Raw genomic sequence first — 17,917 nt, 5'->3', positions numbered from 1 at the left:
ACAAGGTCCGTTTCCTCTTCAAACCACCCTTGCAGATAGAAAGATGGACTCCGACGAGAAGCGCCTTAGGACCGGCTTCGACAAGTTCAGGACCGAGGTCTACGAGTAAGCTTCTTCTCTCTGATGCTGCCGCTATGCTTTGCTTCCATCTATTTGAGATTATTTATTGTTGCTTTCTTCAACTGATTATTCTCTGACCGGGCTATGGCAGCAAGAAGCCGGATCTCTTCGAGCGGCTCAAGACCAAACAGAAACCCAGGGTATGTACAGTACCCTCTGTACCTCACCATAACTAAAATGTTCTCTCTGGCTAGCTACCAATTCTGGTTGCTTTTTTTTGCGATTGTTGATTGGCTCGTTGAGTTCGTCTGGAAGCTTGGCCAGTAAATGTGTTCTCTCAAGATTTGGTGATTCTCTATTTACTGCTATCGAGCCGTACTATTTTTTTTTAGAAAAGAGGCGCTTGCCCGGCCTTAAACTGAGGCACTTACAGATCCAACACGAGTTCCGGATCAAAAAGTATTACCAAGTGCGGAAAAGAAAAACAAGCGATACAAGCCCAGAGGACAAAGGACGATGCAGCGCCACACCGAAGGGGCAAACCAACAGGCTCTCGAGGTAGCATAGACATGCGTCATGTCCGTGGCGCCCCTTGTGATGATCGACGAAGCTCAGTACACTTTATCCGCACCTTTACTGCGAGCCCCTCCACGTGCCTTCTGTCTTGCTCCCTTGACAGATGTTTCCAGAACTGCAAGAAAGACACCATTTTATATAATAAATCAGCCGGGTGTTTGATGAATATTCCCTCTATCAAAGCCTTGTTTCTTGTGGTCCATAGAGCCCATGCTAATGCCCCAAATCCCACCCAAGCCATCCATCTATCTCTCCCGGAGGTGTCCCTAGCCAACCTATCGAAGTGCGAAAAACCACTCGGATTCCATGTAGATCCTATTACCACCCTCAGCGAGCTCCACATGAATCGAGACATGGTGCAACGAAAGATGATATGGTCACAATCCTCGTTTTCTCCACACCAAACACATTTGCCATCACCTGGGCCTCTTATTTTTTGCATTTGGTCCCCACTCGCAATTTGATTACTAGCCACTTGCCATAGGAAAATCTTAATTTTTGCCGGGATACGCGCTTTCCAAATCCCAGACATGTCACACGGGGTTATAGACTTGAAGATTTCTCTGTATAAGGAGCCGGTGGAGAAGCGTCCTGATGGCTCCAAGCGCCAGATGACCTCGTCCTGACCGTGACCCACTGCTAGACCATCCAGGCTTTGACGCAATGCTTCCCAATCCTCACTCTCTATTTACCCGAAAGGACACCCGAACTGAGGCGCCCATTGCCTGTTCCGCCAAATTTCCGCCATCTTGGCGGATTGGTCTGAGGCGATGGCAAATAACCGTGGAAAAGCCTGGGATAACCGCTCCTCACCACACCAAATATCTGTCCAAAAACACGTGGCTTTCCTGTTGTGGATTGTAAATCTAGTCCCGAGAGGTCTTGAGCCGTACTATTATTTGTGGGGCCAAGGAGATCTTCATTACTTAAGGTGATGCATCATTCTTAGAAAGACTAACAACTTCCTCAGTGCCTCCTCCTAACCACAACACGGTGCGAGGAGTACCCCGCCCATAGGTAGTGAGGGAATGACTAACTTTATCGAGCAATACTTGTTCACTTGTTCTAGTAGTAGAACAATGTTGCTTGATGTTGGTATCCAAAGCCGTTGACACTGAGTCCCTCAGGCGTGCTTTTTCTTTTGGCTTCCAATTATAAACCTTCATATCTTTTAAATAAAGATTCCAAATTAAGTTATGTTTTCATATTCGTGTTTCCCGTGTCAAGGGCATTCAAATAAGATCCATTTCAAAAATGATTTCATGAATTCAAAAAAACATGTTAAGTTTCAACTCTTGAAACTTGATCCAAGCGACTGATAAAATCATGATTTTTTGGCTACAACCAACAAAAAAATATTTTAAATTTTTTATCTATGACACTTGATAAGAGCGAGCGAGAAAATCATAAGTTTCAGGTAACCAATCATAAGTTTCAACACTTGAAACTTAAAATTTACTTGCCTTCATGCGGGATGCAACTACTTCATGAATCGTGAGGCAATCGAGCGATCGGGTAGGGCTTGGCAGGTACTTGACCCGGCACGTGCGATTTCCAGGTACAACCAGGGATACACGCTGAATCTGGGGGGTGGGGTGCCCGTACCATTTGCTATTACCGTCAAGGATGATATAATAAAGGAAATGACTGCTTGTCTTAATTGCACATGATACTAGTTTATTTGCTAAACCAACTACAAAGATATGCAGTGCATAATCTTCTGTTGAAATTGTCTCATGCACTTTCAAGATATGCACTGCATTGGTAACGATTGACATGTGCATAGCCATGATATATGATTTGGCTTATTCAGATGTCACCGTCCCTATCACTTTTATGGTCTTGTGGACGATAGGATAGGATTTTTCCCTTAACGGTTATATATTATCTAGATGACCTCACGTTGATCCAAACCTTGTAACAAGAAGTACATAAATAATTGCTAAAAACAACTAAATCTAATGGGAAGACATTGTAAGCATGAAAATCAACAGACACAATGAAGCGAATGAAAAGAGAAAAAAAAACTTTTGAAATTTACAGTTAAGAGAGTCATTTCTAAGGAAAATATGAAGGATGACTAACATGTATGTTTTGACGATGTAGCAGCGTTGCATGCATAGAATAATGCAAAAAAAAATACAACTTATGACGTAAATGCATGGTTTGCTTATGTGGCATGATTATGTCGAGGACAATCTAGATGATATCCCGTGCGAGGTTGGTGTTGTAATCTTTGTTAAAAAATGCATAATTAGGTTCTACATAAAGAAATAAAACTGACAAAAATAAAATTTAAGAGTATTCTTCATTTAGATTTGAAAATATTTCAAAAATACAAAACATATAAAAATGGTGTATAAAAGAGAAAAATACTAGATTCAGTTTAAAGAGTGTCATTTCCAAAACAAAAAAGTCAATGATAACCTAGAAAGGTATGCTCCAAGCGCCCAATACATATACGGTGTCCATGAAAGTGCACAATTTCGTGCAAAAAATTAACTAATGACATACATGCATGAACTGATGATGTGGCATGAGATTGCTGCATGGACACACTAATACAAAATGTAGCTTTTTACTTACATGCATGGCATGCTGATGTGGCTTTGTTGCATTCCTAGGAAAATAGGTAATGGGCTTAGTGCATGTCACCGTTAAATGCAATGCGATTTAAAACTCGCTTAGAATGCACTATTGCATGTTGCATGGTAGAAGGTTCTCATGAATATATCGGATGGATGCTAGTGCACCAAGTTAGTAAATCTAACGGTTACAAAAAAAAAATTATGATGTGGAAGTATGCATGTTGACATGTAGGATATGTAGTGGGTTGTACTTATTTAGGAATCGAGGAAACAGGAGGACTAACAGTTAGGATGTACAAAATTATGGATAGATCAAAACCTGATGAAAACCTATGGATAATAATTCACCAAGGTGGGAGTTCCAAGTATAACACGATTGACCTGTGAAGAAGTGAACACATCTTTATAACACCCCGGCCATAGTCCTCAATTTCTTGGCTATCATTTGTGACCTTGACTGACCCCATAGACCAATATTAGGCTTTCTATACACTTAGAAAAGAAGGTGCACCTTGTTAATCATCCTCACTTAATACGAATGATATATTACTCACGTAAAAAATATGCATCTTCTTTTTCGGAAGCTCGTGTCCGAAGAACCTGCAGGTTACAAATGTATGGGATGGGTTAACTTATGACATCATGGTTTAATAGGAATGATAGACTACTCATATAAACAATATGCACCTTCTCTACCAGAAGCTCGTCTCCAATGAACTTATAGGTTAAGCGTGCATGGTCTAGGGTAATTTGAGGATGAGTGACAATCCGAGAAGTTTTTCCCAAGTGTTCAATGGAGGACAAAGTGCGCAAAAAAATACTAGTATTGTTCTATCAGGCCAGTCTATATCCCATATACTCCCTCTCTTTCAAAATATTTGAAGTTCTAGATTTATGCTACTGAAAAACATACCAACATCAACAACACCAAATTATTTTCATTAGATTTATCATAAGACATACTTTCATAATATATATTTGATATTTTAGATGTTAATTTTTTTTGTACACATGGTGAAACTTAAGGAATTTTGACTTAGACCAAACACAGAACTTTAAATAAATGTTTTGAAATATAGGAAGTAGTAGCCAGGTGCAATGACCAGGAATTGGATGGATATGGCTAGGATGTTGCATTCTTGTTAAGATCCTCACCTTGAGATGGATTCTTGATATATAGGCTCCAGTTAGTTTTTTCTTGCGTCTGTACCTTGCACCGAAATCAATCACATATAAGAACCCAACAGGAAGGGAGGATTTGTGGCACACATGTGTGGGAGCACACAAATTTCTGACCTTCTGATTACCTCACGATCCATCCAAAGTGACCAAGTTGGATTAGTAGGACGATCGTTAGCAGTAGCGCTGCTTTGGACCCGTGCTACTGTAAAGTAGCGGTAGCGCCTGCCTCTGACCTGCACTACTGTTAAGCCTCCACCTATAAGGTTTTCTCTAGTAGTGTAATGACCATATATTAGCTTCTCAAAGCTTTTGACAGATCCATCGACCCCACCACTCATGCTTTAACATTTCCTCTCCAAATCAAATCTTTTATATCTTCTGAATGGAAAGTCCAATATTTTCTTTTTGCATATTTGTGTTGCTTGTGATGAGGGCATTGAAACAAGTCCACTTTTGAATATGTTTTGACAAGTTTTTAAAAGTCCATCAAGCTTCAACTACCAAAACTTGATAGGAACGAATGATAAATTCATCAAGTTTTAGAAACTAAGACTTTAACCCGAAGCCCTAAAAACAAAGGAAACATGGTAAAAACTTAATATTACAACTATCAAGTTTTTGAAACTTGATAAAACCTTAAAAATTGCCTAAATGTATTCTAATTTGGCCTTGGTCGAAAGTACTTTTGCAACGAACATGTATATGCAAAAGCAACATAATTTGTACTTTCGATTCAGAAGATATACTAGATTGAAATTTGGAGAGAAAATGAAAAAGCATGAGAGCTGGGTGGATGGAGATGCCAAAAGCAGCGAAAATCCGGCATGCATGGATCCTAGTACATAAATTAAGGATTAATGATATAAACGAGTTCACCTATCTTAAAGCAAATAGACGCCCACATACATGCACTCTCTACGAATTTGACCCAACTAGACCTTATAGAACTCCACACACAAGACCGGTGAACATGGCAGATATACATGGTTGTGGCCCTGCCGCCCTGCCTACATACATAAGGCCCATCCCAATGCTCCACCTTGTACATGTGCTAAGATTGTCAACTAAGCAAAAAATCCGATGTGGCATGCTAGTTAAGAAAAGAGACAGTAGTATGGTGACCCTAGAAAGAAATGGTGCTAAGCACATGTACCTAGATAGAAGCACAATTTTGAGTCTACAACTAATTAAATGCATGAAGCTTAGCACCCAAAAGCTTAGTACCTATGCATTGGGAACTTGAGTTGCTAAGGCATTTAATATATTTAGCACCTCATCTAAGCACATTTGCATTGAAAGAGGTCTAAGAGCCCACTATAATGGTGCTACCAGTGGGTGGATCAACTTCCAGACATGGGCTTGTATTCCTTTCAAGGTAACTCACAAAGAGGCATGGCTGGTATGGTAGATGATCAAGTCATTCGTTTTGGATTTAGGCAAGTTACTTTGATCGATTCTCTCAAAATCTTAAGAATCGGACCTTCCCATAGATTGTCCTAGAATCTTGAACTGAGAACTTTTTGAAAAATCCTAGCCATTTAGACTCCCTAACTAGCTAGGCTTGTCAAAACAATATGGGTTCAAGTTTCTAGGAGAATATGCGGGAGCTCTGATCCTCAAGATTCTAGGAGAATCAGCAAAAAAGGGCCTTACTATCATGCATCATATTCAAGTGGTTATTCAGTGATTTGGTTGGAAAATGTTTCTAGCCGGGTGACCGGCTGCGTGTCAGGCCGGTCGCCTCGCTCACATCCAGAAGTTTCCTTATCCCTTTGTCGTTTTCCTATTCACATGTTTTCTTTCCTTTTTTCCTCTTCTTCAACCGAGCGAGCGTCCCACTCATGAGCTCCACGCTTATGTGGCTTTCTCATCTTCATGACGCCACAGTGCAAACAATATCTCCCAACATCGAAACCACGAGAGCACTTCTAGCTGCAAGGGGGTGGCCCGCTTATAGTTGTGGAGCAAGGGGGTGCTCTAAGCCACGGCTGCCACCAGTGTCCCTACTTCTTCTTCTTTTTGCCCTCGCAAAAAAAAGAGTTGCGAACGGCACGTGCAACACTGCCATCAGCGACACGCGGTGTCAACCGGCCATTGCTATTGCCATGGGGATGCTTCTAACATCGGTGTTTTTTTCGATTGCTATTGGGAGCGAGCAGGGATCAGGCCACCCAATGCTTGATTTAACCACTGAAGTGCGATGCTGGGAACAGCACCATGGCATGGTGGAACCAGTGTCTCAACTTGCTACGACCAGTGCCACTACGTGTTGTGACCGCCATCATGGCATGCTAGAACCATCGTCTCAATTTTTTGCGACATGCACCGTGGCATGCTAGAACTAGCATATCGACGTGTTGGGCACTTGGAATTGGGTGCCTCTGCGTGAAGCGACCACCGGCGTGTTGGAACTAGCATCTCAATTTGTTGCGACCAGCACCATGGCATGCTGAAACCTATGTATTGATGTGTTTGATGCTTGGAGTTGGGTGCATTGGCATGTTGCGACCGTCATCATAGCGTGCTAGAACTTGGGTCTAAATTTGCTACGTTTGGCACCGTGGCATGTTTGGACAAGCCATTATGTCGATGTTGGGATTGGCCATCATCAGTGCAACGGTCCATGACCTCCAGTGCTGAGACATGCGAGCTGCAACCGCCATGAGGTGGTGCTGGAACTGGCGGCTAACGAGCTACAACCGGCATGGGGAAGTTCTACAACCGGTGATAGGCAAGCGCAAGCGAGCTGAACGGTGCGTAGCGAGGCTACATCATGGGTGCGACGACCAGTCACGGAGGCCATCCATGACGATGCGTTGACGATCATCGGGGATGTTGGGCCTAGGTGTGATGCGGATGTTGCAGAGAGCGGAGGTGACGTCGGGGTAGGGGGTGCTGTCGTGCCTCGTGGGAGCAGCACATGCGTGGGCGGAAAGGCGGAGTTGTGCGAGTCGGACGGCAGAAGGAAAATTATTTCGTCTGCGTTGACTACACCATGCGGGAAGGGAAAAAGAGGCCATCGTACGGTTCTAACCGGCTGTCTCCAACAGCCCTGTTGCGACCAGTGAACGTTGCTGCTACTTGCTTTGCTTGCCTTTCTTTCTCCTGGTGTCTCTACGATTCGGTTCCTTGTCACAAAAGCAAAATTTAGTTCCGAGTTTCTCCTGCCGGACTAAATAAAAAGTGGTCCGAGATAGAATTTCAAAAGTGGCAGCCTTCAGTGCAAAGCAGTGTCAAAAATGTCTATTCCACCTATCAGAGCAAGTATGATAAGGGTTTTATATACTGCTTTACATAGCATTTTTACTTACGCGAACAATAAATACATTAAAAAATCTCACTTGTAAGAGCCTGGTTCTATACTTGCTCCTAGACAAATGTAGTAATTACAAAGAAGGAGAAAGAGATAAGGTTGAAAAAAATGCTAGCCTAACAGTCAACCTTATAGACCACGTTAATATATGAGTGACTGGAGATGGGGACTCTAAATGACATGACGGATGCATAAAACTGTCAACTAGCTATAAGGCTGGTCATAATTAAAGTATCATTGATAATATCATACGTATCAACTAGGCATTTTTCCGATGTGACACACAATCTAGTTCGGAAGGAAAGGATTGAGTATCATGATATAATACAGTATCGTATTAAATGATACAATATTATGTGTCATGTATGACAATAAATAAGGTCATTATGATATCAAGCTATAATACTATGCATTATGAAGATAGTATCATATATACTAGTATCATATGCATGATACTAGTATATGATACTCTCTATTGTGACTACTCTTGACCATGCTCTTATAATATCATCATATGAACACATTCTTTATTTTTTTCACCACGTTGACTAATATGCCCCAAGCTATAATGAGTAGTTTCTCTTCTTATCGCCAAAAATTGTGAAATGTTGGAGTTTGAAAGAAATATTGTAATGTATGATGTCGATGGTAGTCTAGTTCTGACCTCACTTGGTTATACCGGGTAATGATGATGTTTTTACGTTGTTACCTTGTTGAAGGAATCTATCTCTACCTAAAAGCGTTGCTGTTTAAGAACCTCGTTGTCTGTGTGTTGTTATGAGATAGTTGGTGCGAATATGATCATTGTTGTTGTTTGCTGATCGCGGATCTGATCACTTTGAGTTTCTTTTTTCTCGCCTACGCATAGGTTTGGTTTTATATGAATTTGTTATCTACTGGTGTGATTTTTTGTGTATACTAGTATTTGCTGTGTGTAGCCTAGTTATGCAAAGGCCGACTATATGTTATTGTGTTTGAATCCTCTTGATGCTTCACTTTTTTGCCAATAAAATCTGTTTTGCAGTATCTGGTGTTCGCGTGCGCTGACTCGCGTGTGTGCCCATCTGTCACCCTGGGCCTAGAACTCGGTGAGGCATTCATCGTCCGCAACATCGGCGCCATGGTCCCCTTCTATTGTGAGAACAAGCACACTGGCATTGGATCGGCCATCGAATACGCCATCTGCGTCCTTGAGGTTAAGGTCATCGTGGTGATTGGCCACAGCCGCTGCGGTGGAATCAAGACCCTCCTCTCACTCAAGGATGGCGCGGATGACTCCTTGTAAGTACGTAGCTTAGTTCTGATTGATTCTTTTTTTGGTCTGTTTCTGACCGGAGCTGTTTGGTTGGTTGGTCTCAGCAAATTTGTTGAGGATTGGGTCAGGATCGGGTTATCAGCTAAGAGGAAGGTCGAAGACGAGTACTCAGGCAAACCTCCAGAGGAGCAATGTGCCTTCTTGGAAAAGGTTCGCTTGCACCATAGGCCACCTACCATTTTATAGTACTTTACTTTCATATTGTAATCGATTCATTGGGGAGGCGGCGTTTTAGCTCCCGGGTTCAGGTGAGCCAGAGAGTGAACAGTAAGTTTCTTAAAAATATTAGAAAAAAATAAAAAAGTTATAAATTTTTTGTGGTGAAATATGCTTGAGTGCATGATGTTCATGCCAAATTTCGGAGCATTTGAACATTTGAATAACTCTCAGCAAAAAACATAAATTTAGGGCCCGTGAAAAAGTTTACTGTCTTTTACAGTTTGGACCCGATTTTTTTGCCAAGAGCTGCTTAGATGTCCAAATGCACTGGAACTTGACACGGAGATCTTGCACTCAAGCATCTTTCATTACAAAAAAATCTGGAATTTTTTAATTTGTCAAGTAACTTTTTTTATTTACTGTTCATAGGGTGTAGATGAGCTCGAGCTCCGAATTAGATATTCGCTTCATTGGATGCATCAAGTACCTAATTTTCATATTAAACATCTTACATATGCTAGATGTGATAGTTTTTAATATAAATTTGGTCAAACTTCTTAAAATAAATTTGACATGCAAAATAAAAAAGCAACGGAGGGAGTAGTACTTAGCAGTTAGCTTGTAATGTATGCTAAATTTCTTTTGCGTGTGAATGATGGATTAACTCGCTGAGCGAGAGATCTCTCTTAATCGTTCTCGTCCACAGGCGGTTGTCGACGTGTCCCTCGACAATCTGAGAACCTACCCGTTCGTCAAGGATGGTGTGGACAACGGAACAGTCAAGCTGGTCGGCGGCCACTATGACTTCGTCTCCGGCAAGTTTGACACATGGAAAGCTAAAAATCAAACTTCCTCCCATCGCTCATCTCTCTGACCTATATAGATATGTACATATATCAAGATATATCGATCCATCGATATGAATGCCATGGAGTACGTACTCGTATTTCCGAGTAGTGAATGTCGGATGGCTTGGTGTCAGTTTTTGTAATAAACCATAGTATTTTCTGACGCAAAATTATTGTGTTACTATGTGATGCATAATTTAATCGTCACGTGATCAAAATACATCAGATATTATTCTAATCATATTCTTCATCAAGTGTTTACCTTTTGAATTTTGGGCTTCCCTTTGGTATGTGACACTGGCTAATTGTTATTTCAGACTTTTTACTGCCTCTCGTTGCTACTCTTGTTATTACAATTAATTTAAAAGAAAGGTAAACTTTTCATCTCTCAACTTGGCAAAGTCTAGATTTGGTACCTTAATTTTGAAACCGGACGAGTTGCATCCTTAACTTTTCAAACCAGACATATTTCGTCCCTTAGACTCAGCAAAAGCAGTTTTCGTGCTATCTCAGCGTGATTTTGACTGGTCAGCACCCATGCGACGGTGCATGGCGAGTGGGGCTACCGGGGCGAGCGCGGTGGCGCGCGGCGCGTCGCAGCAGGCTGCTGCTAGCTAGCTAGCTAGCTAGCTAGCACACAACCGACTAGCTAGCTGGTCTGCACGCACGCAGCGGTGCACGCAGGCGTGTGGCTAGCTGGTCTGCACGCACGCAGCGCTGCACGCAGGCGTGTGGCTAGCTGCTACGCCAGCTACCTAGCTCGCATGAATGCAAGGCCCGGGCAGAGTAGCTCCGGTAGGGGACGGGGGACGGGCGCCTGGCGGGGAGTAGATCCGGGCGCCGGCGAGAAGTAGCTCCAGGCGCCGGCAAGGAGCACAACGCGGGACGAGATCTTGTGCGTGGGTGGTGGGCCAGTACAGAGAAAAGGAGGACACAGAAGTGAGCCTATGACAAGTAGGCCATACCTCGCATGCAGTGGACGAAGCGGACGAGGAGCACGCAGAAAGCGTCCGCTTTGTGTCCGCAGCGGACCCAAATGCAACCCAAATTTGAGACCAAAATGGGTCCATGCGGACACAAAGCGGACACAAAATGGAAATGGGTTGAGGGAGTCCTGGATTAGGGGGTGTCCGGATAGCCGGACTATACCTTCGGCCGGACTCCTGGACTATGAAGATACAAGATTGAAGACTTCGTCCCCTGTCCGGAAGGGACTTTCCTTGGCATGGAAGGCAAGCTTGGCGATACGGATATGTAGATCTCCTACCATTGTAACCGACTCTATGTAACCCTAGCCCTCTCCGGTGTCTATATACACCGGAGGGTTTTAGTCCGTAGGAACAGACAATCATACCATAGGCTAGTTTATAGGGTTTAGCCTCTCTGATCTCGTGGTAGATCTACTCTTGTACTACCCATATCATCAATATTAATCAAGCAGGATGTAGGGTTTTACCTCCATCAAGAGGGCCCGAATCTGGGTAAAACATCGTGTCCCCTGCCTCCTGTTACCATCCGCCTAGGCGCACAGTTCGGGACCTCCTACCCGAGATCCGCCGGTTTTGACACCGACATTGGTGCTTTTATTGAGAGTTCCTCTGTGCCGTCGCCATCAGGAAGGATGCCTCATCCCGTCTTTAAAGACGGCACCGTTGCTAAGGGAGCTTTGGCTGTAGGCCAAACTCTCCGGCTAGGTGGTTTCCTTATGACCGCCTGTTCGGCTACTGCGCCGACGATGACCTCTCGGTCATCGAAAGCAATCTTCACGTCAGCTCGGAATTCGCCGAGCAGCTAGATCCAATGGAGCTCTCTTCCCTAAACGAGCTCTTGGATCGCATCGCCGCCCTGGGAGTCGCTACGGATTACGACCAGATTGGGCCTAAACCCGATCTGAGAGAGATTAACTCTCCCCAGGTCACCCATCACGTTGCCGTGGTAGAGGGACAGTGCGGCGACCCTTCATCTATCTTAAGGACTAGCTATGTCCGGATTATCGATCCCTCCAAGCCGGATACCCGTGGAGGGGAGGACATCACTCAAGACCTGAACTTAAAGTCAGGCGACGGGCTAGATTCATTGGACAGCATCCAAGAATCCAAACTTCCGAGTTCGGAAACTCCTTGGCCCCTGGGTCTCAGATTGGGTGAGCTTTCGGATTTGATTCCACCCACCCACCCGTACATAAGCGATCTATCCCAAATTAGGCAAGAGCCCGAAGAAATAGTACATCACTACTGGGCCAGATTCCTCCTGGTTATGAACATGATAAAGGACTGTCGCGAGGAAGACGCAATTTCATTCTTCTGCAATAATTGCACGGACAAGGGAATCCTCAACGCCATAAGTCGCCGTGATATTACACGCTTCGCTGACTTGGCGTCCATAGTACGAAAGTACTGTGCGATGGAAAGTGACTGAAAAACCGAAATAAAATTTTGGGACAATCCGGCCCTGAATACAAACCCAGTCCGAAATAAAAGGGTGCATCATCACCAGACACCCGGGTTCAATACCAAAAAGCAAAAGCCCTCTACGGGGCACGGAACCGTACGGGAAGGATGGCTTAATGGACCCTGTAAAATTCACAGTGCAGAGGGCGCCACACCAACTCACAGCCTTAGAGCATGTTGGATACTCCGGCAGGTGGCAAAAATTGGCGAAGATCTTCTAATTCCAGAAGCCACAGAAAGCCACCCTAGAGAAACCAGTACGGTATTAACAGTCTTCGAGACTTTCGCATCAAATAATATGCGAAAAAGAACACTCCGCAGCCTTGCCGAAGTCTACCAAGTAGGAACAATAAACCCATGGAGTGACACGGCTATTACTTTTAATGCCAGTGACGAATCTAAATACCGAACAGTCCGAGCACCAGCCGCATTGGTCCTCAGTCCAATAATGGACGGCTTTCGTCTTACCAAGGTACTCATGGATGGCGGCAGCGGACTGAACCTCATTTATGAGGAAACCCTTCAAAAATGGAAATAGACTAGAACCGCATTGAGCGAAGCAGCACAACCTTTAGAGGAATAATCCCTAGTCGGGAAGCACGCTGTACAGGAAAAATCACACTAGATGTGGTGTTTGGCACGCCGGATAATTACAGGTCCGAAGAGGTCACGTTCCAGGTGGCCCCGTTCAGTAGTGGATATCACGCTCTGCTAGGGCGGGAAGCGTTTACAGTCTGCCAAGCAATACCCCATTACGGGTACATGAAGCTCAAGATGCCCGGGCCTAACGGAATCATCACTCTCGCTAGTGATCCGGACATAGCACTCCGCGCCGAAAACAAGACAGCCGCACTGGCCCTCGAGGCGCTATCCGAAGCCCTAGCGGCCGAGGAACTGACTGCGCTGCGCTCCACGGTGAATAGGGACGATGTGATACTCGATAAAAGATCCAAGTCCACCTCCTTTAAACCGGTGGACGAAATAGTCAAATTCCAGGTCCATCCAATGGACCCCAATAAAACAGCTTCCATCGGGGCACACTTAAACCCTGATGTAGACGCCGCACTACGAGAGTTCCTACGAGAGAACTGGGACATTTTCGCCTGGCACCCTTCAGACATGCCAAGAATCCTACGCAGGCTGGCCGAACACAGCTTAAATATCCTAAAAGGATTCAAGCCAGTCAAACAGGCTCTTCGGCGTTTTTCCAAACCTACGAGACAGGCCATGGGAGAGGAACTAGCCAAGCTATTGGAGGCTGGATTCATCAAAGATATAAAACACCCGGACTGGCTAGCAAACCTGGTGATGGTACCAAAGAAGGACAAATCCTGGCGCCTGTGCGTTGATTTCAAAGACCTTAACAAGGCTTGCCCAAAGGATCCCTTCCCTCTCCCCCACATCGATCAAATTATCGACGCTACCGCAGGACACGATTCGTTGTGTTTCCTCGACGCATACTCCGGCTACCATCAAATAAAGATGGCAGAGTCAGACCAAGCCGCAACGGCATTCATCACACCATACGGCCCATTCTGCTTCAACACAATGCCCTTCGGGCTCAAAAACGCCGGCGCAACATATCAGCGCATGATTCAGACATGTCTGGCAAATCAGATCGGCAAAACAGTGGAGGCATACGTAGATGATGTGGTCATTAAAACAAGACATGTCGAATCTCTAGTAGACGACTTGAGGCTAACATTCGATAACCTCCGAACATACGACATCAAGCTCAACCCGGAAAAATACGTTTTCGGCGTTCCAGCCGGAAAGCTCTTGGGCTTCATTGTATCCGGTAGAGGAATTGAAGCAAATCCAGCCAAGATCCGAGCTCTGTCACAATTGGATATCCCGAAGGACCTCAAACAAATACAAAAATTAACCGGATGCGTGGCGGCTCTAACCCGCTTTATCTCCCGCTTAGGAGAAAAGGCCCTACCACTTTACCGCCTCCTTCGGTGCACCGAACACTTCGAGTGGACGGATGCAGCCACGGCCGGACTCAACGAAATAAAAGCCATCTTGGCAACAAACCCAGTCCTGGCCGCGCCAAACATTGGCGAACCAATACTATTATACATTGCAGCAACACATCAGGTTGTAAGCGCAGTGCTCGTCGTCGAACGAGAAACGGACGGACACAAATTCCCCCTTCAAAAGCCGGTCTACTATGTGTCCACTGTCCTTACTCCGTGCAAGTCACGGTACCCGCATTATCAAAAGATTGCGTACGCGGTATTTATGGCATCCCGGAAGCTGCGACACTACTTTCAAGAGTGTTCAATAACAGTAGCCTCGGAAGTTCCACTTAACGATATTATAGACAACCGCGACGCGACGGGCCGGATTGAAAAATGGGCCATTGAGCTCCTCCCGTTCGACATAACTTACAAGCCACGGCGAGCTATCAAGTCGTAAGTTTTGGCCGACTTCATCGCAGAATGGACGGAGGCCGAACTCCCTAAAGAGTACGGCACATATTCAAACTGGGTCATGCACTTTGACGGCTCCAAAATGTTGGCCGGTCTAGGGGTTGGCGTCGTTTTGACGTCCCCCACGGGAGACACAGTTCAATACGTACTCCATATAATGTACATAGACTCCAACAATGCAGCCGAATATGAGGCCCTTTTACATGGTCTCCGGATGGCAGTATCCATGGGCATTCAACGCCTAGAGGTGCGCGGGGACTCGAACCTCGCAATATCCCAAATAAATGGAGACTTTGATGCCAAGGATCCAAAAATGGTAGCTTATCGCAACGCCGTCCTAAAAATGTCAGCTCGGTTCGAAGGGCTCGAATTTCACCATATAGCCCGGGAAAATAATCAGGCGGCAGATGTCCTGGCACGCATCGGCGCAAAACGCGATGTAGTCCCCACCAACATCTTCCTGAAAAGGCTGTTCAAGCCATCCGTCGTATGGGAAGGGGAACCCGGCAATAACAGCCCGGACCCAACCGCACTACCCGACACCGAACACTCTGACATAATTGGAGGCTCTGCCAATGAAATAACACCTTCAGCCCACGTAATAATGGCCGTCATCGCCCCGTGGACAGAACCATTCCTCGCCTACCTTACTAGGCAGGAACTCTCCGAGGACCAAAATGAGGCACGCTGCATAGTGCGGCGATCTAAAGCCTATAAAGTCCATGAGGGAGAGCTTTATAAGAAAAGCACTACCGGAGTCCTTCAAAGGTGCATCTCCGAAGAGGAAGGGCGGAACCTCCTGGCTGAAATTCAAGCCGGAATCGGCGGTCATCACGCTGCAGCTCGGTCCCTTGTAAGCAAGGCCTTCCGTACAGGCTTTTATTGGCCGACGGCCCGCGCAGACGCCCAGGACTTAGTAAAACGATGCGTCGGTTGCCAGATTTTTGCAAACCAAAGCCATATGCCACCCACCGCCCTCCAAACTATCCCCATCACTTGGCCCTTCGCGGTCTGGGGGCTTGACATGGTTGGACCCCTTAAAGGCGGAACCCACAAGAAAAAATACTTACTGGTCATGGTGGATAAGTTCACCAAATGGATAGAAGCCAAGCCTGTTAAGACGGCCGAATCCGGACTGGTGATAGACTTTATATCCGGGGTTGTACACCGTTACGGCGTCCCCCACAGCATCATCACTGATAACGGCACGAACTTTATGGCCGACGAGGTAAAACTCTGGTGCAAAAATATGGGCATCAAGCTCGATTATGCTTCCGTCTATCACCCACAAACTAACGGCCAGGTCGAGCGTGCAAATGGTCTTATCATGAGCGGCATCAAACCCAGATTAGTGCAGTCCCTTAAGGAATCTAACACGCACTGGGTAGAGGAGCTCGACTCCGTACTCTAGGGGCTGCGGACCACGCCGAATCGCACCACCGGATACACACCATTCTTCATGGTGTACGGCGCAGAGGCAGTTTTGCCCTGCGACATAATTCATGACTCACCTCGAGTGTGCATGTACAAAGAAAGAGAAGCCAAGCTCGATCGGCAGGACAGTTTGGACGCCTTGGAGGAAGAGCGTGATGTGGCAAAAGCCCGTTCCGCATTCTATCAACAGCAGGCTCGAAGATACCAAAGCAGAGAAGTACGGGCCAAAAATTACAACGTTGGTGAATTAGTTCTACGCCTGCCGGACAAGAAGAAGGAAAAACTCAAGCCCAAGTGGGAAGGTCCCTTCATAATCGACCAAGTCCTGACTGGTGGAGCGTACCACCTGCGAGATGCATCGGATAACTGACTCGAACCGAACCCATGGAACGCAGCCCGTCTACGAAGATTCTATGCCTAGCGCCGGACTATGTGTTCGTCTCCTTCCTCTGTCCATTTTTTATATACTTTTTTTCTTACATTTCTCTTCTTCTCCCCTCCCTCTCTCTTATAGCCTTTAAAGGCTCATAAAGTGACGCGCTATCCACGCTCATTAAACCTAGGGGCTTCTTTAAACAGAAGCTTATTTATACGGGCTTCATGCCCAACACATGTGTCACACTTCCGCATGTACCTTTTATTCGCCATTATATGCATCGATATGACTTAAGTTTTGGCCAAGCTAGGTTGCCTGGCTCCGGTGCTTACCCCTACGTTCCCGATTGTTCGGCTAGGTGGTAAAGGGAGCACCTCCGCGATTGTTACTACCGGGTCAGCCGGATGTGTACCTCAGACTGGGTGAAGCCGAAAGCTAGTGTTCTTAAGGGAATATTCGGTCGGTGAACTAAAGATGATCTTTTTTTTTATTTATCTATACGCCCCCAAATGTTTTTCCTGCGTCTCTTTTCACAGAATGGACATGCACTTTAGGGCATGCCTCCCAGGGAAAGGAACCCCTAACGGAACTATTCTCCCTGGAAGATGTTTCTTACTAACCATGTAATATAACATAACTAGTTGGGCATTTGTCTGTTCAAGCACTAATGACCCCTACGCCTGGTCTCCATGCATACCCCGGTTCTTATATAACCGCGAGGGTATTCGGACACACTCCAGACCGTCAGGTCCCGAGGTTGAAGCGAAAAGGTCGGCCATGACAAACGATCTACAATCCGGCTAGAAGGCATTACACATGTCAATTAAAATTACATAGTCAATCTGACTGATTGTATTCCTCTTCAATACCATCTAACAGGCTGTCTAGTTTACAGTCCTGTTGGGAATACTTTGCGGCCAACTCTACTTGGCCGTATACTAAGCTCACAGGGATCTCCTTCCCATCGGGCCCCACGGGTCCGACCTCGGCCATGTGGTTTGGGTCAGCCTTTGTGTACCGCGTCTTCACCATGGCCCAGGCCTCCCTGGTGCCTTGACGGCAGGCCGACATCTTCCATAATCGGAAGCACCGCCGCGCTCCCTTCAGCTTCTCTACAAGCTCTCCAAGGCCTTCGGGCATGGAGACGGATGGCTACAAGGCCTGGGCAACGCCTTGCATCA

At 45.6% G+C, this 17,917-nt stretch overlaps 1 protein-coding gene across 1 annotated transcript; it reads left to right on the top strand.

Annotated features, from left to right (window-relative positions):
- Positions 1–10,194, top strand: LOC125520972 (carbonic anhydrase, chloroplastic-like). The gene is made up of 5 exons (XM_048686013.2): positions 1–105; positions 212–260; positions 8,744–9,000; positions 9,079–9,184; positions 9,900–10,194. Exons 1-5 carry the CDS (start codon positions 44–46, stop codon positions 10,065–10,067), a joined length of 642 nt encoding a protein of 213 aa, XP_048541970.2. The 5' UTR covers positions 1–43; the 3' UTR covers positions 10,068–10,194.
- Positions 10,195–17,917: the final 7,723 nt, after the last annotated feature.

Source organism: Triticum urartu, chromosome 7A, assembly GCF_056163025.1.
Source record: "Triticum urartu cultivar PI428250 chromosome 7A, HENAU_Tu73, whole genome shotgun sequence".
Taxonomy (NCBI): domain Eukaryota; kingdom Viridiplantae; phylum Streptophyta; class Magnoliopsida; order Poales; family Poaceae; genus Triticum; species Triticum urartu.
This window is presented reverse-complemented; position numbering and strand designations above follow the sequence as displayed.